This window comes from Lampetra planeri, chromosome 58, assembly GCF_965212315.1.
Source record: "Lampetra planeri chromosome 58, kcLamPlan1.2.h2, whole genome shotgun sequence".
Classification (NCBI taxonomy): Eukaryota; Metazoa; Chordata; class Hyperoartia; order Petromyzontiformes; family Petromyzontidae; genus Lampetra; species Lampetra planeri.
The window spans coordinates 4,146,078-4,170,350 of NC_136164.1; the positions used below are offsets into that span (position 1 = coordinate 4,146,078).

Genomic DNA, 24,273 nt, shown 5'->3' on the forward strand with positions numbered 1-24,273 from the left:
CATCATCATTGTCATCATCATTGTCATCATCATCATCGTCGTCATCATCATCATCGTCGTCATCATCGTCATCATCATCGTCGTCATCATCGTCGTTGGGGTGGTGGCGATGGAACCGAAAGTCACAAACAGCGCACGGAGCGCGCACACCTCGCCCCCCCCTCGGCCAAACGCGAACTAAATAAATAAATAAACAAGTGAGGGGAGCGCCACGTGACAGCCCAGCCCTGATGGACGACGACCACCCACCAGGGCTGGCCAGGTGCTGTAGGAGCTGGGGGGCTGGGGGGTGGGGGGGCTGGGGGGCTGGGGGGTGGGGGCTGTGCGGCGCCCCCAACAGATGGCGGTGCTGAGCGTGGGTCGTGCGCCAGGCTGTGACCCCCCCGGGTGTGACCCCCCCCCCCCCGCCTGTGACCCCCCCCGGGTGTGACCCCCCCAACTGTGAACCCCCCCCCGCTTGTGACCCCCACCCCGCCTGTGACCCCCCCCCAACTGTGACCCCCCCCGCCTGTGACCCCCACCCCGCCTGTGACCCCCCCGCCTGTGACCCCCCACCCCGCCTGTGACCCCCCCCGCCTGTCACCCCCCTGGCTGTGACCCCCCCCGCCTGTGACCCCCACCCAGCCTGTGACCCCCCTGGCTGTGACCCCCCCGGCTGTGACCCCCCACCCCGCCTGTGACCCCCCCCCCGGCTGTGACCCCCACCCCGCCTGTGACCCCCCCGGGTGTGACCCCCCCGGCTGTGACCCCCCCCCGCCTGTGACCTCCCCGGATCTCTCCTTCACCCGGCCTCTCTCCGCAACTTCTCATCATCGTCATCATTACAACAACAACGACCACAACAACAACTCAGCAAACGGCGTCCAGTGTCAACTCTCATCACGTCGCACCATTTCAGTGGTTGCTGATAGTTGCTGGCCGCCCGCTGTTATGGGCCCTTGGCTCAGCAACCGTGGTGATCTCTGCGTGAGCGTGGTGGTGGTGGCGGTAGTGGTGGTGGTGGCGGTTGTGGTGGCGGTTGTGGTGGTGTTCGTGGTGGTGGCGGTTGTGGTGGTGTTCGTGGTAGTGGTGGTGGTGATGGTGGTGGCAGTGGTGAAAGTAGTGGTGGTGGTGGCGATTTTGGTGGCGGGGAGTGGTGGTGGTGCTGCTGTCGGTGGTGGTAGTGGTGGTGTTCGTGGTGGTGGCGGTTGTGGTGGTGGTGGCAGTAGTGGTGGTGGCAGCGGTTGTGGTGGTGGTGATGGTGGCGGTGGTGGCAGTAGTGGTGGTGGTGGTGGTGGCGGCGATGTTGATGATGGTGGCGGTGTTTATGTTTAATAATCACATGTTGTGTTTATGATCGTGTGCCAAGAGCTCTCGGGACACAACATGGGCATGCGGGCACAGGGGCGGCGGGCGGGGGGGGGCAACACGTGGGAGACATTGGAACCCCACCCAGTAAACATGCAACGTTGGTCAAACGTTTTCAGCCAACGTTGGCCGGCTTCGTCCCCACTGCGCCGACGTTTTACACGGCCCGCCCGTTTCAAGGCTGAGTCGACCTAGGGAAAGAGGTTGCCGGGACCGGTTCAGATATTTTCGCGAAGCGTTTGTGTGGCCGCCGAGCGGGAATCGGCAACCCGGAGTCGCCCCGGGGACGCGGCGCAGCGCGGCGCTCACCGCTGCGCCACCGCTCCCCGCGCAGCGCGGCGCTCACCGCTGCGCCACCGCTCCCCGCGTGACGACCGCCGCTCCCGTTTCGTTTCGCCGCCGACGAGGTGCCGCTCGATCGACCGCCGACCCAGCAGCTTGTCGGGGCGGTCGAGCGGACGAACGTCTCGCGACTCTTTAAAATTTTGTTATTTTCCGAAACACGCCACGGGTTGGCCTTGCAACGGCCGCGGACAAACCCTGCGGCACTGACCGGGGCGGCCTGGCTGATTCGAACCGCCCGGTGCCGCCGCGTTGCTCGGTGGGAAAAGCGAGGTCACCGCGCCCTGCGAGTGAGTAGCGACCACCCCCCAAATCACCCCCCCCGACCCTCCACCCACCCCCCCCACCCCCCAACACCCCCACCCTTGCACCCACCACCCCCCCAACCCCAACCCCCCCCACCAACTCGCCGTGCCACACGACGCTCGCATGAATCGTCGCAGCCACCCAGCATTACTCACCCCCCCCTCCACTAGCCCCCACCCCCGCTACCCCCCCGCTAGCCCCCACCCGTCTGCTCATTCCACCGTTGGGAAGAACAATGGGGACGGAAGCAGATCAAGGCTGACCACTGAGTCATCACCCTCCCACCACCCACCCCCCACACCCCCCACACCCACCTCCCACCACCCACCCACCACCCACCCCCCACACCCCCCACACCCACCTCCCACCACCCACCCACTACCCACCCCCCACACCCCCTACACCCACCCCCCACACCCACCCCCACTGAGTGGCTCCCCCACCCCCCCCCCCCCCAACTTCCTAGCGTGTATACCAGGCGAGGTAGTTAACATCTCCTAGCCACCGTGATGAAGATGAGAGAGAGAGACACGCAAACTCCAAATATACAGCAGCAGCAACTCACGACTTTCTGTATATCAGGCGAGGTAGTCAACATCTCCTAGCCACCGTGATGATGATGAGAGAGAGAGAGAGACACGCAGACTCCAAATATACAGCAGCAGGCGTCGTCAGGGTCGGGATCCAACCCACGACCTCCTGCACACCAGGCGAGGCAGTTAACATCTCCTAGCCACCGTGATGATGATGAGAGAGAGAGACACGCAGACTCCAAATATACTGCAGCAGCAGCAGGCGTCAGGGTCGGGATCGAGCTCACGACCTCCTGTATACCAGGCGAGGTAGTCGACATCTCCTAGCCACTGTGGCGCCCCCCCCCCCCCCCAACGTTGATTTGAAATTAATCCTTTCCAAGGCGGGGGGGGGGGGGTCCCCAGTGGAGGCAAATCCCGGCAGCAGCAGCGCTCTAAAAAACAATCTTTGATCGCTCCTTCCAACGTGGCCTTCAAAGGCTCGCTCCACGTGGCATTAAAATTGTCGCGCTTCCATAATCCGGGCAGATTTCGGCTCCGGCGTGCGGCGCGTTGGAATAACGGTGCCAGTGTGCGCGTGTCCTCCCCCCCCACACACACCGCATCAGCCCTCCGGCGTGCGTGGCGGTCACAAGGAGGGAGCGGTAGGCGCGCCGCGCTACGGAACCCCGGGGAGCCGAATTCGATTTCCGCTCACGGCCAACATCGGTGACGATGATGTGCATCGCCGTTCCTGGGTCTCCTCCCCTTAGGTCGACTCGGCCTCAAATTAATAGCTGGTGCGGTGTGTAGTTTAACATCGCTACCGGGGAGACAAAGGCGGCCGGGCGTGGTGTTGGTCACCGTGGCTACTCGCTAACAGCACTTGCCCCAACAGTCTGTTGAGGCTATACGGGGGTGGCGGGGATCTTTGTCTTTGTTTATGCTGCGTAATAATAATCAGCGTTGTGTTTACAATCGTGTGCCAAGAAGCTCCAGGACACAACATGGGGCATTGCGGGCACGGCTGGGTATAGTGGGTGGTGGTGGGTGGTGGTGGGTGGTGGTGGTAGTGGGTGGTGGTAGTGGGTGGTGGTGGTAGTGGGTGGTGGTGGGTGGTGGTGGTAGTGGGTGGTGGGTGGTGGTGGTGGTAGTGGGTGGTGGTGGTGGCTGGTGGTGGTGGCTGGTGGTGGGTGGTGGTGGTAGTGGGTGGTGGGTGGTGGTGGTGGTAGTGGGTGGTGGTGGTGGCTGGTGGTGGTGGCTGGTGGTGGTAGTGAGTAGTGGGTGGTGGTAGTGGGTGGTGGTAGTGGGTGGTGGCTGGTGGTGGTGGCTGGTGGTGGTGGCTGGTGGTGGTAGTGAGTAGTGGGTGGTGGTAGTGGGTGGTGGTAGTGGGTGGTGGTAGTAGTGGGTGGTGGTAGTGGGTGGTGGTGGTAGTGGGTGGTAGTAGTGGGTGGTGGTAGTGGGTGGTGGTAGTGGGTGGTGGTGGTAGTGGGTGGTGGTAGTGGGTGGTGGTAGTGGGTGGTGGCTGGTGGTGGTGGCTGGTGGTGGTAGTGAGTAGTGGGTGGTGGTAGTGGGTGGTGGTAGTGGGTGGTGGTAGTGGGTGGTGGTGGTAGTGGGTGGTAGTAGTGGGTGGTGGTAGTGGGTGGTGGCTGGTGGTGGTGGTGGTAGTGGGTGGTAGTAGTGGGTGGTGGTAGTGGGTGGTGGTAGTGGGTGGTGGTAGTAGTGGGTGGTGGTAGTGGGTGGTGGTGGTAGTGGGTGGTAGTAGTGGGTGGTGGTAGTGGGTGGTGGTAGTGGGTGGTGGTGGTAGTGGGTGGTGGTAGTGGGTGGTGGTGGTAGTGGGTGGTGGTAGTAGTGGGTGGTGGTAGTGGGTGGTGGTGGTAGTGGGGTGGTAGTAGTGGGTGGTGGTAGTGGGTGGTGGTAGTGGGTGGTGGTGGTAGTGGGTGGTGGTAGTGGGTGGTGGCTGGTGGTGGTGGCTGGTGGTGGTAGTGAGTAGTGGGTGGTGGTAGTGGGTGGTGGTAGTGGGTGGTGGTAGTGGGTGGTGGTGGTAGTGGGTGGTAGTAGTGGGTGGTGGTAGTGGGTGGTGGTAGTGGGTGGTGGTAGTGGTAGTGGGTGGTGGTAGTGGGTGGTGGTAATGGCTGGTGGTGGTGGTAGTGGGTGGTGGTGGTAGTGGGTGGTAGTAGTGGGTGGTGGTGGTAGTGGGTGGTGGTGGTAGTGGGTGGTGGGTGGTAGTGGTAGTGGCTGGTGGTGGTGGGTGGTGGTGGTGGTGGTAGTGGCTGGTGGTGGTGGTAGTGGCTGGTGGTGGTGGGTGGTGGTGGTGGTGGTAGTGGCTGGTGATGGTGGTAGTGGGTGGTGGTGGTGGGTGGTGGTGGTGGTGGTAGTGGCTGGTGATGGTGGTAGTGGGTGGTGGTGGTGGTAGTGGGTGGTGGGTGGTGGTGGTAGTGGGTGGTGGGTGGTAGTGGTAGTGGCTGGTGGTGGTGGTAGTGGGTGGTGGTAGTGGGTGGTAGTGGTAGTGGCTGGTGGTGGTGGTAGTGGGTGGTGGTGGTAGTGGGTGGTGGGTGGTAGTGGTAGTGGCTGGTGGTGGTGGTGGTGGGTGGTGGTGGGTGGTGGTAGTGGCTGGTGATGGTGGTAGTGGGTGGTGGGTGGTAGTGGTAGTGGCTGGTGGTGGTGGTAGTGGGTGGTGGTAGTGGGTGGTGGTGGTGGTGGTAGTGGCTGGTGATGGTGGTAGTGGGTGGTGGTGGTGGTAGTGGGTGGTGGGTGGTGGTGGTAGTGGGTGGTGGGTGGTAGTGGTAGTGGCTGGTGGTGGTGGTAGTGGGTGGTGGTAGTGGGTGGGTAGTAGTGGGTGGTGGTGGTGGTGGTAGTGGCTGGTGATGGTGGTAGTGGGTGGTGGTGGTGGTAGTGGGTGGTGGGTGGTGGTGGTAGTGGGTGGTGGGTGGTAGTGGTAGTGGCTGGTGGTGGTGGTAGTGGGTGGTGGTAGTGGGTGGTAGTAGTGGGTGGTGGTGGTGGTGGTAGTGGCTGGTGATGGTGGTAGTGGGTGGTGGTGGTGGTAGTGGGTGGTGGGTGGTGGTGGTAGTGGGTGGTGGGTGGTAGTGGTAGTGGCTGGTGGTGGTGGTAGTGGGTGGTGGTAGTGGGTGGTGGTGGTGGTAGTGGGTGGTGGGTGGTGGTGGGTAGTGGCTGGTGGTGGTAGTAGTGGGTGGTGGTGGTGGTGGTAGTGGCTGGTGATGGTGGTAGTGGGTGGTGGTGGTGGTGGTAGGTGGGTGGTGGGTGGTGGTGGTAGTGGTGGTGGGTGGTAGTGGTAGTGGCTGGTGGTGGTGGTAGTGGGTGGTGGTAGTGGGTGGTGTTGGTGGTAGTGGGTGGTGGTGGTAGTGGGTGGTAATAGTGGGTGGTGTTGGTGGTAGTGGGTGATGGTGGTAGTGGGTGGTGGTAGTGGGTGGTGTTGGTGGTAGTGGGTGGTGGTGGTAGTGGGTGGTAATAGTGGGTGGTGTTGGTGGTAGTGGGTGATGGTGGTAGTGGGTGGTGGTAGTGGGTGGTGTTGGTGGTAGTGGGTGGTGGTGGTAGTGGGTGGTAATAGTGGGTGGTGTTGGTGGTAGTGGGTGATGGTGGTAGTGGGTGGTGGTAGTGGGTGGTGTTGGTGGTAGTGGGTGGTGGTGGTAGTGGGTGGTAATAGTGGGTGGTGTTGGTGGTAGTGGGTGATGGTGGTAGTGGGTGGTGGTAGTGGGTGGTGTTGGTGGTAGTGGGTGGTGGTGGTAGTGGGTGGTAATAGTGGGTGGTGTTGGTGGTAGTGGGTGATGGTGGTAGTGGGTGGTGGTAGTGGGTGGTGTTGGTGGTAGTGGGGTGGTGGTGGTAGTGGGTGGTAATAGTGGGTGGTGTTGGTGGTAGTGGGTGGTATAGTGGGTGGTGTTGGTGGTAGTGGGTGGGTATAGTGGGTGGTGTTGGTGGTAGTGGGTGGTGGTGGTAGTGGGTGGTGGTAGTGGGTGGTGGTAGTGGTTGGTGGTAGTGGTGGTAGTGGTTGGTGGTAGTGGCTGGTGGTGGTAGTGGGTGGTGGTGGTAGTGGGTGGTGGTGGTAGTGGGTGGTAGTAGTGGTTGGTGGTAGTGGCTGGTGGTGGTAGTGGCTGGTGGTGGTGGTAGTGGCTGGTGGTAGTGGGTGGTGGTGGTGGGTGGTGGTAGTGGGTGGTGGTGGTAGTGGGTGGTGGTGGCTGGTGGTGGTGGTGGCAACACTTGGGAGGAGACGCTGGGAACGGGCAGATGAACCCACGACAGCTGCTTGCGCGGCCACGGTCACCACGGAAGAATCGTGGCGATTACGCGTGGGAGACGTTGCCCATCGCAAAAACATCGCCGTGGCCACGAGGACGTGTGGGGGGGGGGGCTTAAGAGTGACCGTGGGAAGGCCCTGGGGGGGGGGGGGCGGGTCGCGGGGGGGGGGAGGCGTGGGCGGTCGAGGCCTGAGGGTTTCTCAAGGAGAAGAAAATGAAGGTTATTGGCAATACCGTTGCACCACGTGGTACTGCCGATATGGTATTGATGATACCGATGCACCACGTGGTATTGGCTGCTGCACGCGCGGGATCCCGAACCGAGTGATTTGCGACAGATTTTTCGAAGTTTGACAAATCCCCCCCCCCCGCCTTCACAAGCTGTTTAATGACGTAGATATGCGGTGTAAAAAAAGACGTGCGTCCGTGTGCGTGAGTCGTCGTTGTTCGCGATCATCTTTATCCGGAGTCCGCATCGATTTACCGTCTAGCTGCCGCGCGATAATTGTTGCGCAGTCGTTGATTTCCCTGCAGGGATTCGTAAACGAGTCGACCGTGCGGGACCTGAGTTGTGCGTCAAGTCTCCGGGGGGGGGGAGGGGGGTGGACGGCAGGGGGGGAGGGGGGGGTTGTTGTCCGCGATGTGAAATGTAGTAAAAAATTCTAGTAAAAATGATAGAAACATATAAAAATTATAAGACGAGGCCGTAAACAATCTGGAACTTACCGTTTCCAAGCGGATGTTTTTTTTTTGTCCGACTGCATTTTTGTCTTTCGCCCTCCAATCCCCCCCCCAAAAGCAACCTCCGCCCCGCGCGATGTTTTCTCAGCCGTACTGCACCACGTGTCATCAGACGGACAACCGCTTCGGATCGGTGCTCAAGCCGCCTTCGTTAGGGCACGGGCCCACGGAGGCGGGAAGCCATCAGCCACGCAGTGAGCCGGCACCAACAATTTCCCACAAGCCCTGCAGATCTCGTCGGTCGGCAGGGCGTGGCCCCTTTCGGCAAATGCTGCCGCTGGATTTTTTTTGGTGCTCAAGAGAAGCGACGGCCCCTTCCACGGACACCGCAGGGTCCGTTCGGTGCGGTACGCCGATAGTGTACAACATGGATTGTGGGTAATTTCAAAATGATCCGCCAATTACCTTGGCGGATCTCGTCAAGGAGCGATGAACAACCACCATCACGCCAACTCCGCTCATCCTCGCAGCAGCAGCAGCAGCAGCGGCGGCTTTTGGCTCAGCCGTCGAACAAAGACGGAGGTCACCGCGTCGTCACGCGGCGCTTTCAGAAGCGTTTCCGCGGCCGTCTGGAACGCTCTCCCCTTCCGACATTAGGAAGCCACTGCGGCTATGCACTTTCAAGTCTCGATCAAAAACTCATTTCTTTAGAACTACTATTTTTCCGTTCAGTTTGTTGTCCATCACAAGCACCCTCCGATGAGCGCGGTCGGCTACGTACGGCGCGATGGAGGTTCAACGCGATGGAGGTTCACCGAGCGTGGGACGCCCTGCCCGCGAGGGCGACCGACGCGGAGACGGAGCGACGAGATCGGCCGGTGCACGGCAGCGAGACTGCCACCTTCAAATCGTCTCCGTTGAAGACCCATTTCCTTACGACTGCTCCCATTGGCACGGTCGGCTACGTACGGCGCGAAAGGAGTTGAACGTGCGTGCGTGGTAGCACCGCGTGATGCTGAACGACACAGTGACGGTGTGGGAGAAAGGCATCGCCCAGCAGCGGATAGACCCTGGCTTGCGACGCCAACGACGACGATCACGATTATCTTCTGCATCCTTCAGCTCTCGCGCCTTACCTTTGTGATGTAGTAGACCGTCTGCTGGAAGGTGTACATCACCACCTCTTCCATCACCGACGTGGCCTCCTCGCTGGCCGAGAGGGCGGCCGAGAGCGAAGGCTCCTGGGAATCTGCGGCGCACGGCGGGGAGCAAGAACGGCGTTAGCCACGTGACGATTCGCTTCGCCCCCCCCTGTGACGTCACGCGGCCCTCGGGTTGCCGTGGCGATGTCACGCCTCCTTACCGCTCTTCTATCGCCATCACCACCGTGGTTACTTCTAGATTTGAAGCTTTCGTGACTGCAAGGATTCATATTATTAGGTTTTTTCGGTAAAGTCACGTAGGTAAAAAAATGTAATTAATGAAAGTAAAATAAAAATAAAATAAAAATCCCGACGTTTCGGAGGCAACACAAGCTTCCGTCTTCAGGTGGAACCGTCACAGCACGATAGCTGTATCAATTGACCGCTGTATCAAGTGACCGTGTTTACTGTTGCCGTGGATTTCTCTCATCGATCCCCCCCCCCCTCCCCCCCGTGAGCTTTGACTCGCGCGGTCGGTGGCTGCCCGCGAGCGAACACCGGGAAACGCCGATTGGTGTCGCGGTGCGAAGGGGCCCGAGGCTCGGGAGGATCAAGCGGAGAAAGAGAGGGAGGGAGGGAGGGAGGGGGGCGGGGAGGGAGGGGTCGGTTAGAAAATCATTGGTGGCGGGGGGGGGTGCCGGAGAAGGAGAATCGGTTGAGAGAACGTTCCAGACGGGAAGAGGTGGGTGAGAGGAGGGCTTTGGGTACGGCTGGGCCGGGCCTCACTCTGGGACCCACGACTTTTTACTAATTGTCCAGAGGGGGTGGAGGGTGCGGGGTGCAGCCGGACCCCGAGATTTAAATCTTGGATCGCAGCACGTGGCCACGACAGAGCCGGCGCCCTTTAACCCTCGCAAGGCAAAGTGGGATAGAGTGAACGGCAACGGAGCAATCCGTTCGGCAAGCATTCCGTGAGCGGGAAGCCAAAGCTCCGCACGGACAGATTTAACGATCCGTGGCTGCACCGCCACTTTCCGGGGGGGGTTGGGGGGCTAGGCGAGGGGGGGGGGCTCGGCGTGGCGGTGCAGGCTACTTAAACTACAAACGAATGAAGCTGCAGGAGGAATCCGCTGAAGCTCTTTGTCACACATGTGAGGACGTTGCAACAACAAACACAACACACAAACACGATAGGAGCTCAAAGAACAGAAAAGGTAAACAAACCACCCAAAACACATGCAGATAAAATGAAACCATCCCCATCCTACCAGGTAAGGCCCCACTGAACTACGTAGCTATTTTTCAGAAGCCACCTGGCTATCACAAACGATAGCTCAACGAAGTGGCTTATCAAGTGGAAAGTTATAGCTGCCAAACACTCCGAACGCACGTTGACTCTAAATGTGGAGGGCCTGGAGAAAAACCCACGCGACCACGGGGAGAGAGAGACGCGCAAACTCCAAATGTACAGCAGCAGGCGTCAGGGTCGGGGTCGAACTCACGATCTCCTGTATACCAGGCGAGGTAGTTAACATCTCCTAGCCACCGTTATGATGATGAGCGAGAGAGGAACGCAAACTCCAAACTTACAGCAGGCATTGTCAGGGTCGGGATCGAACTCACGACCTCCTGTATATCAGGCGAGGTAGTTAACATCTCACCACGGAGAGAGAGAGACACGCAAACTTCAAATATACAGCAGGCGTCAGGGTTGGGGTCGGGATCGAACCCACGACCTCCTGCATACCAGGCGAGGTAGTTAACATCTCCTAGCCACCGTGACTTGCGCAGTCGTGCGGCGCTCCCGACTGTCCCCTCGATGCTCGTCTCACGAGCAGAGCGAGCGAGCGCCAAAGCAGCGCTCACGATTATCAGAGAATTACCCCACAATTGCTCAATTACCAGACGGCTGCTTCCTGAATTAGTGGCGCGCGGCTGAGATGGCGGAACGCCGAACGGGGGGGGGGGGGGGGGGTGAGCGGGGGCTCCGTTTAATCCGCGAGTCGCTGCGACGCGGGACAGACAGTGGGACCACGTGGGGGGTGGATTAAAGAAACCCCGAGTCGGAGCCGAACCACCGGTGACCTCTGAACCGCGAGTCCAGGTCGCTGACCGCCGCGCCGACACAACAGCGGCTGCCCCACGAAAACAGTAAAGAGAGTTAATTCTCGGGGCGCTTATTGAGATCTCGGGGTGGTTAACTCCCTCCCCCCCCACCCTCCACCTCCGCCGCCGCCACGAGATCCTGGCCCCCTCTCCGACACGGCCGCAGCTCTCTGATCGCGAGACGCCCCGGGACGCAGAGATGAAGATCTGCCTCTGGAACAACAAAAAGCGCTTTCCGTTCCAGCGGAGAGGGCCGGACGAGCGGCCGCGGCTCCGCTTGACGACGGCTCGCGGAGGGGGAGGGGGGAGGTGGAGGGGGGGATGAGCGAGATCGGCCCGGCGGGTGGACGGTCGGCCGTCGCTCGCCCCCGCGGTTGCTGCGATGGGAGGGTGGAACGCACCAACGCCCGCGTGGGCCGCCACCGGGAGGGATGGTGGTCGGATCGTCCTAGCCGCTTGTGCCAGGACGTTGGCCGGCCACCAGCGTGTGGGTGCGGGTGGGGGGGTGTTTCGTGGTGGTCGCGTGGGAATTTATCTGAATTGAGCGCGAGAGAAATGTACCCGTTTAGTTTTTTTTTTGCTTTGGCGACCGGGCTGGGACTAAAGCTGTAAGTACTAAAACTATTTTTTTATTTTAACCGGGGAAGGCCACACTAAGCTATGTAGCCCTTCTTCTTGGTTCTTTTGGCAAAGTCACGTAGAAGGGAAATAATAAAATAATAAAAAATAAAACAATATAAAATAATTCTCACGACGTTTCGGCCACAATGCAAGCATCCGTCCTCAGGTGAAGAACAGGTCTGTCTGTTGTGGCCGAAACGTCGTGAGAATTGTATTTTATTATGTTTTATTTTTATTATTTTATTATTTCCCTTCTACGTGACTTTACCGAAAGAACCAAGAAGATGAATCCCTGCAGTCACGAAAAAATACGCGCGACCACGGGGAGAATGGCAACGTGCAAACTCCAAATATACAGCAGGCGTCAGGGTCGGGATCGAAGCCACGACCACGACCTCCTGCATACCAGGCGAGGTAGTTAACATCTCCTAGGCACCGTGGCACCCCACGAGGTGAGGTGAGCAAGAGGGCTGCGTTCGGGCAGCGTCTGGATCAGGGCGGGTCGACTCAAACCTCGTGGGCTCCGCTGGCCAAATTCCCCGGCCAAAAAGCAAAACGTCGCCTCAACGTCATCCCACGATTTAGCGACGGATCCTGGGGGGACGGGGTCACGACCTCCCCCCCCCCACCCCGCACAGGTGGTGAGAATGACGTGGAGTCCTGCAGGTGAAGAAGCAGCTTCCAGAAACCCTTTCGTCGCTGTGCGGCCAAAGAGACAGCGTAGACGTTTCACCAATAATAGCTCATGGGGGGGGGGGGGGGAGAGAAAAAAAAATTAAGCCGTAAAAACAAAGTTTTTCACTATAAATCCTTTATATGCGTGGCGGCTAGAGTCCTCTCGTCCTCTGGCTTGAGATGGCTGCCACCTATGGGTCAGATGATTGCCTGCCACCATTAAGCAATTGGTAATTAAATCAAAAAAAAAAATTCCTAAAAAGTGTACAATTTTGGAAAAAAAATTTCACGAAAATAAATTGTCACGCACAACGAGTCTGTGTGCAAAATGTCAGCTCGATTGGATCACGGGAAGTGGGTTAAAAAACGACCAAATGATTTGCACGGTCGTAAGTGCGCAAGCAAGCAAGCAAGTGAACTTAATATAAAGGATTTAAAAATAGGCAGTGTTTATAGAGATAATAACGCAGCTGATTTTTTTTTGGGGTCATTTCCCCCCCCCCCCCCCCCACTATCTCTCCCCCCTCTTCGCCCCTCCCCTTAAATCTAGGTCCCGATTACGCTATCGGTGCCACGTCACGAGACAGGGTTGGTTAGTCAGCGGCCTGCGGAAGCCGCCCTCGGAGGTCGGAGGGCTGAATATCTGAGTCCGGGTGCCAGTCGCTGCACGTGACTAAGCCCGCTTCGATGATCTCGGCCCGCCGGGCGCCACGCAGCAGTTAGGCGGTGGTCCGCAGAAGTGGGTGTCACAGAGCTAGCCTCCGTGTTTTCCATTTTCGTGACCTCTGGTCCACGCAGTAGAGGGGGGAATGTGGCAGGTTTCGATTGAAAGCTTTCGTGACTGCAGGGATTCATCTTCTTGCTTCTTTCGGTAAGGTCACGTAGAAGGGAAATAATAAAATAATAAAAATAAAACATAATAAAATTATTTTAAAGCTTTCGTGACTGCAGGGATTCATCTTCTTGGTTCTTTCGGTAAGGTCACGTAGAAGGGAAATAATAAAATAATAAAAATAAAACATAAAATAATTCTCACGACGTTTCGGCCACAACGCAAGCAGCCGTCCTCAGGTGCACGGCGGAGCGAGGCTCCTTTAGTGGACTGGCGCACCGGGCGGGCTTGTCAACATGATCATTATTATATCATCATTATTATTACAAACGCCATTAAGGTTGTTTATGCAGGAAAGCCTCGCTGAGTCCCCAATACTATGACTTTTTTTTTCTTTCAGGAAGGTCATGCACGCCAAGCCCTCGCAAGGAGCGGGGCCGTGTCGCTGTTGCTGCTGCTGCTGCTTAATCTACGTGTGCACGAGCGTAGATCGCCTAAATATTGATGCGTCTTTAAACCCGCCACCGACCCGGCACAGCCAATTAGTAACGGTCTGCCAAGTGAACAAAAACGTGCCAAATCGGTTACCACTTCAGCACACACACACTGTACGTTGAACTTCTTTCGCACCACATGTAGCCAACCGCCCTCATCGGAGATGCGGGTGTGGGGGGGGGGGACAAACTCGACACAAGAAGGAGTTGTAAAGAAATTGTTTTTTAAAATTCTAGACGATTTAAAAATGCGTAGCTTCAGTGGCTTACTAATAGCTCCAATGGCTTCCAAAATAGAGTGATCCACTGGGTCATTTATCAGCATTGGGACGTTTGGCTAATTTCAGATGCGCTGTGTGGGGTTTTTTCCCAGCTGGATACTGGCGGCAGCGGCATTGTGGTGGCCGCTCAGCGGCAAAGGCTCGCGGTCGGAGCCCAGCGGCCACCCCGGGTAAAACTGCGGTCGCCCCGGTTCGAACTGCGGCCGCCCCGGTTAATACTGCAGCCGCCCCGGTTAATACTGCAGCCACCCCGGTTAAAACTGCGGCCACCCCGGTTAATACTGCAGCCACCCCGGTTAAAACTGCGGCCCGCCCCGGTTAATACTGCAGCCACCCCGGTTAAAACTGCAGCCACCCTGGTTAAAACTGCGGTCGCCCCGGCTCGAACTGCGGCCGCCCTGGTTAATACTGCAGCCGCCCCGGTGCCGCCTGCTTCAGCGCAGGGCTCGTTACAGGTCCCGTGGCAGTGGAGGAGAAGAGTCGTCGGCCATTGCGTGCTGGCGTCACCCTCCAAATATTGTGGCAAATTTATTTTATTTCACCAGATAAGACCCCCCCACTGAGCTGCTATGTAGTTTTTATTTCAGCGACCCCTGGCTATCGCGAATGATCGCTCAACGGTTAGTGGCTCATCATCATCATCATCGTCGTCGTCGTCGCGTGGAAATGTCTAGCAGCAGCCAAATAACTCTGAGCGCGCGGTGACGACGATTCTAAATGCGGAGGGGGAAAAACCGGTAGGGCCCCGGAGAAGAATCCACGCTCAGCAACCGGAAGCCAACGCAGCTCGGCGAACACCGGGGCGGACACGCTCGGACTCCTGCCGTCACCGCCACGGACACGTGCCGAAGAATTTTTGCGCAGAACCGCGAACGTGTTTGCCAGACCGGTCCCAGGGAGGAGTGAAAACCGGACGAGGGAATTAACATGTCGCCACCGCCGCGCCGAACGGCACCGCGAGTCACCGTGGCGGTGAATCCGCACGGCGACGACAGCCCCCGGTGCTGCCACGACGGCGCGAACGCCGGGCCCGCCCGCGATTGGCCGATCCCGTTTGGGGAGAGGCCGGGACGCCGGTCGCTGGATCGTAGTCATCCTCGCGGTGGCTTCTGCCTAAGCCGTCGGTCACCACATCGCGCGGCGCTTTCAGACACTGCTTCTGTGGCCGTCTGGAACGCCTCTCTGCTTCCGAATATTCGGAAGCCACTGAAGCTGTGTCCACCTTTAGATCATCATCATCATCATCCAGATTGACAAACTCATTTCTTTCGAACTGCTTCCTGCGTTCAGTTTGTCTTCCATCCGATTAGCGCGGCTGGCTACGTGCGGTGCGAAAGAAGTTCAACGCACGCGACTATAAACTCTACACGCACCACGCGAAGTTCTGCACCAAAACTTTCTGACTTGACTATAATCGTCGCCGTCGTCGTACAGAGAGGGTGGGGTGACGGCTGGCTTTTTGGTGGCGTTTTCCCTCCGTTCCTGCGGGCCCCTCGGATGGGGCTCGGTGCGGAGAGAGGAAACAGGTTACAGCTGCCCTCGTGGAGACCCCGTCTCAGAACAATGACGAGGAAATGGCCTCCTAGAATTTAGGGGTCCTGCCGGCCCCCCAAACCGAACTAACCACCCCCCACCCACCCACCCTCCCCCCTCCACCACCTCCACCACCTCCACCACCGCCACCACCACCACCACCACCACTCCCCGCTCTCTCTATTCTCTCCTCCACCAACCCCCCCTTCCCACTAAAGTTAGAAGCCGGAAAGTGGCTCAAACGACCAGGGTAGAAATCGCAGCCCTTTCCTGTTTTGTTGTTCGTGCACGCATGTGCACATCTGCGGTGGATGTGTGTGTGTGTGTGCGCATGTGTGCTCGCGCGCGTGTGTCTTCGGTGTGTGTGGGGAGCGGTGGTGTAACGGTTAGCGCTGCGCTACGAACCCGGCGACGCGGGTTTAGATTCACGCTCGCGGCCAACGCCGGTGACGATGATTTGAACCAGTTTCTGGGACTCCCCCCTAGGTCGGCCCATATTCCCATCTCCCTGTGGCCACATCAAATGCGTTTGCCCGATCTGCCACCAAATATCCACGGAGGCGTCGCACAAACTGCCCTTACCCCGCACCTCCGATCAGCACGGTTGGCTACGTACGGTGCGAAAGAAGTTCAACATGCGTGCACGCACGTAAGGAAGTTGACACGTTTTCTTGCCAAGGACGACCACCGACAACCATCATTCACCAAGACCGCAATGATATCACCTCGCCGATAAGTCCCGATCTCATCCCCTCTGGGATCACGCTGCTGCTGCTGATGTCACCATCCTAGAATCTCAGCACTCAGACCCAGCAGAACGCTGCTGCTGCTGCTGCTGATGTCACCATCCTAGAATCTCACAACTCAGACCCAGTAGAACGCTGCTGCTGCTGATGTCACCATCCTAGAATCTCACCACTCAGACCCAGCAGAACGCTGCTGCTGATGTCACCATCCTAGAATCTCACCACTCAGACCCAGCAGAACGCTGCTACTGCTGCTGATGTCACCATCCTAGAATCTCACCACTCAGACCCTGCAGAACGCTGCTGCTGCTGATGTCACCATCCTAGAATCTCACCACCCAGACCCAGCAGAACGCTGCTGCTGCTGCTGATGTCACCACCCTAGAATCTCACCACTCAGACCCAGCAGAACGCTGCTGCTGCTGCTGATGTCACCATCCTAGAATCTCACCACTCAGACCCTGCAGAACGCTGCTGCTGCTGATGTCACCATCCTAGAATCTCACCACCCAGACCCAGCAGAACGCTGCTGCTGCTGCTGATGTCACCACCCTAGAATCTCACCACTCAGACCCAGCAGAACGCTGCTGCTGCTGCTGATGTCACCATCCTAGAATCTCACCACTCAGACCCAGCAGAACGCTGCTGCTGCTGATGTCACCATCCTAGAATCTCACCACCCAGACCCAGCAGAACGCTGCTGCTGCTGCTGATGTCACCACCCTAGAATCTCACCACTCAGACCCAGCAGAACGCTGCTGCTGCTGCTGATGTCACCATCCTAGAATCTCACCACTCAGACCCTGCAGAACGCTGCTGCTGCTGATGTCACCATCCTAGAATCTCACCACCCAGACCCAGCAGAACGCTGCTGCTGCTGCTGATGTCACCACCCTAGAATCTCACCACTCAGACCCAGCAGAACGCTGCTGCTGCTGCTGATGTCACCATCCTAGAATCTCACCACTCAGACCCAGCAGAACGCTGCTGCTGCTAATGTGACCCTAACTATGGACCGTATAGAAAACCATAGAGACACACAGAGATACATAGAGACACATAGCTAGACGCACAGATATGCCGATACCTATAGAGACCCACAGAGACACACAAGAGACGTGGAGACACATAGAGAAACATAGAGACAGATAGAGATACATAGAGACCCACAGACATACGTACATATACACAGAGATGTGTACAGATACATAGCGACACATACAGATTTGCAGAGATCTGCAGAGAACCACAGAGACACACAGAGATATGTGGAGACGTAGAGACACATAGAGACACATAGAGACCCATAGAGACCCATAGCGATACATTAAACACAAGCCACAGTGGTGCGACTGAGCCCCCACCCCCAGGTCAGATGTCGGTGGAGAGTACCCACACTTGACCCCACCGTACGCGGCCTGCCGCTCGACTTGACCTCGGCGAACCGCCGCCCCCCCCCCCGCGCCCCCCCCCCCGCGCCCCCCTCCCCCGCCACCCACGCGCCGCGAGGGCCGCACCGGTACCGTGGCCGTTGGCGTCGTCGGCGTCGAGCGCCAACTCGGGGACTCTCTGTCGCAGGAAGTGGAGCAGCTCCACGGCGTTGGACATCCAGAAGGCGATCGGCCGCAGCTCCCGCACCAGCTCGGCGTCGCCCGCGCCGGCGTCCCCGTCCCCGCCGCCGGCGTCGGAGCCGGAGCCGTCGCTCCGCTCTCGCCTGCGCCGCAGAGGGAGCAAGGAGAAGGGGGATTAAAACAAGAGAAGAACAAAAATAATCGGCCGCGCGGCATCGCGGGTCGCGCGGCGGTCTCCGCGGATATTTGGTGGGTTATCGGTGCGGCCACGGGGTCACGTCGCCGCAGGGAGACGGGAAAAAACGGGGCGGCCAGGTGACTGCCCGGGAACCGGTACGGATAAGTCGTCGCTGTGCGTTGGTGGGCCGCGGGCGGGACTTGAACTCGGGTCAGCCGGGGTTCGTGGCGGAGTCCGTCCGGAGGAATCCGTTGAGCTACGAAGTTATTTTTCGCAGATGCCCGGCAGTCATATCTCTGGCCTCTCTCCGCTCTCTGACTTATCTCTCTCTCTGGACTGAAGAGGCAGCAGCAGGGACATTCCCCACGGCCGTTGTCTGCCTCGGGAGGTCGTTTTTGCCGTACCCAATTGTCTGTGTGGGGCGCCGCGTGGGATCCAAAGGAAATCGTGATGGGCAGGCAGACAGAGACACGGCGAGGGTTTGTTTTCGAACCATATGAGAGCCCAGCGAGGTTAAACCGGTCGTCAATGCGCCATGTGCACATGGCACGTTGAACTTCTTTCGCATCGCACCGTCGCCAACCGTGCTAATCATCAACCGTTGCTGATCATCACCATCATCCCCTCTGAACCGTGACCTCTCGCTGACCCCCCCCCCCTTTCCAACAGTTTGACCGCTCACCAATCGACGCTCTCCTCCCTCCGTCTCTCCGCCCATCTTTCCTGCGGTTCATTTTCGTGAAGCTATACTATGAAATAATAAACCATTTTTTATTTCACCAGGTGAGGCCCTGGTGATCACAAATGATAGCTCTCAACGAAGTGGGCTCGTCGTTATCGCGTGGGAAATACATAGCAGACAAATAACTCTCAAAGCGCGGTGATGTCGATTCTAAATGCGGAGCGGGATAAAACGGAGGACCCGGAGAAAAATCCACGCGACCACGGAGAGAAAGACACGCAAACTACACATATACAGGGCGCGTCAGGGTCGGGATCGAACCCACGACCTCCTGTGTACCAGGCGAGGTAGTTAACATCTTCTAGCCACCGTGATGATGATGAGAGAGAAAGACGCGCAACCTCCAAGTATACAGCAGCAGGCGTCAGAGTCGGGATCAAACCCACGACCTCCTGTATACCAGGCGAGGTAGTTAACATCTCCTAGCCACCGTGATGATGATGAGAGAGAAAGACGCGCAACCTCCAAGTATACAGCAGCAGGCGTCAGAGTCGGGATCAAACCCACGACCTCCTGTGTACCAGGCGAGGTAGTTAACATCTCCTAGCCACCGTGATGATGACGAGAGAGAAAAACGCGCAAACTCAAAGTATACAGCAGCAGGCGTCAGGGTCGGGATCGAGCCCACGACCTCCTGTGTACCAGGCGAGGTAGTTAACATCTCCTAGCCACCGTGATGATGACGAGAGAGAAAAACGCGCAAACTCAAAGTATACAGCAGCAGGCGTCAGGGTCGGGATCGAGCCCACGACCTCCTGTGTACCAGGCGAAGTAGTTAACATCTCCTAGCCACCGAGCACCTATCCAGGCTGCCACGACCTAAACGCTTCACTACCCCCCTACCTCGTCGGCGGTGCCGGACGGTAATGTCGTGGTGAGCAGTGCCATGGGTGGAAGGCAGTGCCGGATGAAGCTAGTGATGTTATAAAGGGGCCCTAAACTAAAAAACCCCATAAATATGAAAACACACATTTTTTTACTTGCAAAGTTAAGTAATTGTATTTTTTCATTTGCTATTACAGCCGGATATTACGATAAATCGCTAACCTTAAACACCCGATCGTTCGTAAAAGTTGAAGGGCAGTATAGTACTATAGTAATAGAGCAAGTGCAGAATCACTGATCCGGAGTTGATAGCTTGAAAGCATTTAGCGCGGGGCCCTTGAAAGTGCGGGGCATTTGTAGCTACTTCTGCTACTCGGATCATCCGGCACTGGGGGAATGCCAATCTCAATTAGCCATTCCCGTCATTGCACACGCACACACAAGCACGTACACACACACACACAACAAAGATCCCCCGTATAGCCTGAACAGACTGTTGGGGCAAGTGCTGTTAACGACTAGCACCTATGAAGGCCGGCACGGGACACGAGGGGGTGGGTGGCCAGCACCACGCCCGGCCGCCTTTGTTTCCCCAGTGGCGATGTTTACACAGCGCACCAGGTACTCATTTGAGGCTGAGTCGACCCAGGGGAGGCCCAGGACCGGTTCAGATAATCGTCAACTGGTGTTGGCCGTGAGCGGGAATGGAACCCGGGTCGCCGGGTTCGTAGCGCAGCGCTCTAACCGCTACGCTACTGCTCCCCCCACACACACACTCGTACACACACACAGACACACACTCGTACACACACACACACTCGTACACACACACAGACACACACAGACACACACACGTACACATACACAGACACACGTACATGCACACACACTCGTACACACACACACAGACACTCGTACACACACACACAGACACTCGTACACACACACACACTCGTACACACACACAGACACTCGTACACACACACATACACACAGACACACACACTCGTACACACACACACAGACACTCGTACACACACACACACGTACACATACACACACACTCGTACACACACACAGACACACGCACTCTACTGCGTGTTCCAGGCACGTCCCCCCCGCCCACCCTCTCCACACGTCTCCACGCACCCAGCGCAGACTCCTCACTCCTCGTGACTCTTTCTCCTGCCCCCCCCCCCACTCACCCCCATCTCACATCCCCCCCCTCTGCATTCGTCCCCGAGTCCAACTTCCCAGCCATGCTCGCTTTGCTCGGAACTTTCACCCGGAGATTCAACAACAACAACACCAACAAAAATCCGTCTCTCTGGGTCGCGTTCCTGCGTTCCTAGAACCAAATCTTCCTGTCACGTCTGGCGCTGTTGTCGCCCCCGCGTTCGTTCGCCAGATTTCGTGGCGTTTTTGCGAGCAACAAAATTCCCCGGTGGGTTGCGGCGTCGTTAGCCGAATGCCGATCGCGCACATCACAAACGATCGCGACTGAGTGCGAGCGACGGACCGTTACTTGCGCGCGCGCGCGTGTGTGTGGTGTGTATTTATTTACTAAGCCTCGAGTTCGTATCGCGCTTTTTTTGCGAACGAAACACGGCCCGGGTCGCTAACGGGAGCCAATTATTGAAGTATTTCAACAAAAAAAAAAATACTAAACTGTTGTTGATTTTACCGGGTCAAGCTCACCGAGCTCGAATACCGCAGCTCTTTTTCAGAAGCGACCTGGCGATCGCAAATGACAGGTCAACGAGAGTGGGCTCATCATCATCATCGCGTATAAATTTCGAGACACGCAAACTCCAAATATACAGCAGCAGGCGTCAGGGTCAGGATCGAATCCACGACCTCCTGTACACCAGGCGAGGTAGTTAACATCTCACCACGGAGAGAGACACGCAAACTCCAAATATACAGCAGCAGGCGTCAGGGTCGGGCTCGAACCCACGACCTCCTGTACACCAGGCGAGGTAGCTAACATCTCACCACGGAGAGAGACACGCAAACTCTAAATATACAGCAGCAGGCGTCAGGGTCGGGATCGAACCCACGACCTCCTGTACACCAGGCGAGGTAGTTAACATCTCCTAGCCAACCGCCGGCGCCCGCTGAACGAACATCGGCGGGTGAGTCGGACGGGAAAGCCGAGGATTACGATCTGTCGATTGCTCCGGCGAAAATCCGCGCCGCTAATCTCGCTCGGGCGCCCGGCCTTTGTTGGGTGCCGATCCACTCGGTTTGTGGTGCCGTCACGGAGAGATCTGCCGCGGTGCAGTGGACTCACGCGGCGGGGAGGGGGAGGGACAGTGAACATGCAGCGTCGTTCGTGGGGACGTCAAAAACAACGGAGCGAAAAACTTACGGCGCCCCACCCTCCCAACCTATTGAAACTATAAAACACGTTTTTTTTTTAATTAAAAGCATTTAACAAAAAAATGAATTTAACGAAATGTTTATTTACTCCAAAAGCACGTTTGTAAATGTGGAGGGGATAAACCGGAGGACCTCGAGAAAAATCCACGCGACCACGGGGAGAGAGAGACACACAAACTCTACATATACAGCAGCAGGTGCCAGGGTCAGGATCGAACCCACGACCTCCTGCATACAAGTCGAGGTAGTTAACATCTCACCACGGAGAGAGACGCAAACTCCAAATATACAGCAGCAGGCGCCAGGGTCAGGATGGAACCCACGACCTCCTGCATACAAGGCGAGGGAGTTCACATCTACTATCCACCACGTTCAATTCGTATTGAAATCGCGGCGTGCGTAAAAACATCGCCTTCCAATTGAAATCCCGATAAACGTAAGGATGCGATTAACGCGAAAGCAAATGAGCCTCCTCCCATCTCCATCTAGCCTGCGCATCTCCTCTCTCGTCTCACTCATCTCCATTTTCGTTCACGTCTCTCGGATCCCACCAAGTGTAAGCGGACCCTCCCTCTCTGTCTCTCCACGGATAATAAAGCACACGTTTGATTTATCATTTTCATTTGATACGCACATGACGAGCGGGAAGCCATCAGCCACGCGGTGAACCGGCACCAACAATTTCCCACAAGCCCTGCGGATCCCGTCGGTCGTCAGGGCGTGGCCCCTTCGACAAATGCTGCCGCTGGATTTTTTTGGGTGCTCAAGAGAAGCGACGGCAACTTCCACGGACACCGCAGGGTCCCTCCGGTGCGGTACGCCGACAGTGTACAACGTGTATCGCGGGCTGCGCCGGTGGATTGTGGGTAATTTCGTGAGGTCACGCTCATTGCACGCAAAAGTGCTCGCCGCAAACGAACCGCCAATTACCTTGGCGGATCTCGTCAAGGAGCAATAAAGCGTCATCACGCGAACTCCGCTCATCCTCACAGCGGCGGACTTTTGCTCGGCCATCGAGCAATGACAGAGGTCACCGCATTGCCGCGCGGCGCTTCAAGATGCGCTTCTGCGGCCGTCTGGAACGCTCTTCCGTCCGATTTTAAGAAGCCACTGGGAGTTACGCAACTTTTAAATCATCGTCTAGATTGACAAACTCATTTCTTTAGAACTGATTTTTGTGTTTAGTTTATCGACATTCCCCCTCACCTCCGATTTAGCACGGTCGGTTACGTACGGTGCGAAAGAAGTTCAACCTACCTACAGCACATCCCAACGCCCGGCTAACAGCGGTGGCTCAGTGAGCATCCTGTGACTAAGAGGGCCGCCTTCAGACGTGGGCTCTAAAGAGGAAGCGGGCGAGTGGGGGGGGCGCGCAGAGGTCGAAAGTTCCCCAGTAGATGTAATCTGATGGACGCGTGGAATCAAACACGTGCAGGATGCAGCAGCAGCAGCAGCAGTAGCGGCGGCGTAATAGTGCCGCAGATGGGGCCACAGGCCGGTGTTTTTAGAATGTGGGGCCGTCCATAGATGACGTCACGCGATTTTTGACGATTTTTGACCCCCTCCCCCCTCGTCACACGGCGTCACAAAAAGTCAGACCCCCCCCTCAAATATGACGTCACAAAGCTCTACCCCCCCCCCCCCAAATTTCTCACCCCCCCCCCCCCCCAGGTGCGTGACGTCATCTATGGACGGCCCCTGTGACACTGACATATTTAGTTTTTTCACTTCAACTTTCGAATGACCTAGGCTGCAGCAGCCCGCAGCGTGCAAGGGGTCCACACTCACTGTTCGGGCTGCTTCTCAGCGAGCTCTTTGGTCTTCTCCTGCAAGCACAGCACAGGACGAGATGTCATCAAGCACTGCCATCACCCTCAAATTACACGATCATCGCCACCGCCGCCGTCATCGCGAGGACGGACCGCGCGAGCGCTCACCCAGGCGATGGTCTGCAGCAGGTTGGCCACCTTGAGCAGCAGCCGACGGAAGTCCGCCGGCTGGAAGTTGAACGCCGAGTGCTGGACGCACAGGCAGAAGAGGTACGCGGGCGTGAGCTGGTAGCCGTCGCTGCCGGGCACCACGAGGCCCACGATCTCGTCGAGCAGGATGTCCTCCAGCGCCGGGTCGTACTCGAGCGACATCGCCGAGCGCAACTCGGAGTTGGCGTCCGAGTGGACGCGAGCCGCCGGGCGGTTCCTGCCGCCGTGGGCGGACGCGCCGCACAGCTTGCAGGCACCGCCGGGCGACGACAGTTTGCCGGCGGACGGAACGTTGGCCGGCTCGGCGGGGTCCTCGAACAGGAAGAGGTAGCGCTCGCCCAGAGCGACCACGTCGCCCCGCCGGAGCTCGGCCGGCCGCTCCAGCCGGACGCCGTTGCGCGTCACGGCGGCGCCGCGGAACGGGCGCAGCACCAGCGGCGACCTCCGTTGCGGCCGGGCGGCGCCACCGGCCGTGGTGGCCGCCGCCGCCGCCGCCGCCGGGTTCTGCGGCTGCGGGTCGGAGCGCGAGATGCGGCAGTGCCGCGGCAGGATGTCGGGCGCCCACAGCAAGATGTCCGGGCGGTCGTCGCCGGCGTCCTGAGGCCGGTCGGAGACGGCGCCCCTCCCGATGGAATGGCGCGCGCCGTCGAGGAGGTACACCAGCAGGTCCTGCGGCGGCCCTCGGGATTCGGGGGGAGGCGGGGGGAGGGAGGGGAGGGGGAGGG

General features: G+C 58.0%; 1 protein-coding gene across 1 annotated transcript in view; it reads right to left on the minus strand.

Moving 5' to 3' along the window:
• Positions 1-8,110: 8,110 nt before the first annotated feature.
• The window catches only part of LOC144735969 (ras-associating and dilute domain-containing protein-like), a 28,791-nt gene continuing 12,628 nt past the window's right edge, over positions 8,111-24,273 (minus strand). The window contains exons 6-9 of the mRNA XM_078618571.1: positions 23,507-24,217; positions 23,358-23,395; positions 17,395-17,585; positions 8,111-8,690 (exon numbers count right to left, since the gene is read on the minus strand). Coding sequence (XP_078474697.1) covers positions 8,560-8,690; positions 17,395-17,585; positions 23,358-23,395; positions 23,507-24,217 — 1,071 coding nt within the window. The 3' untranslated portion in view covers positions 8,111-8,559. The remainder of the gene's footprint in view (positions 8,691-17,394; positions 17,586-23,357; positions 23,396-23,506; positions 24,218-24,273) is intronic.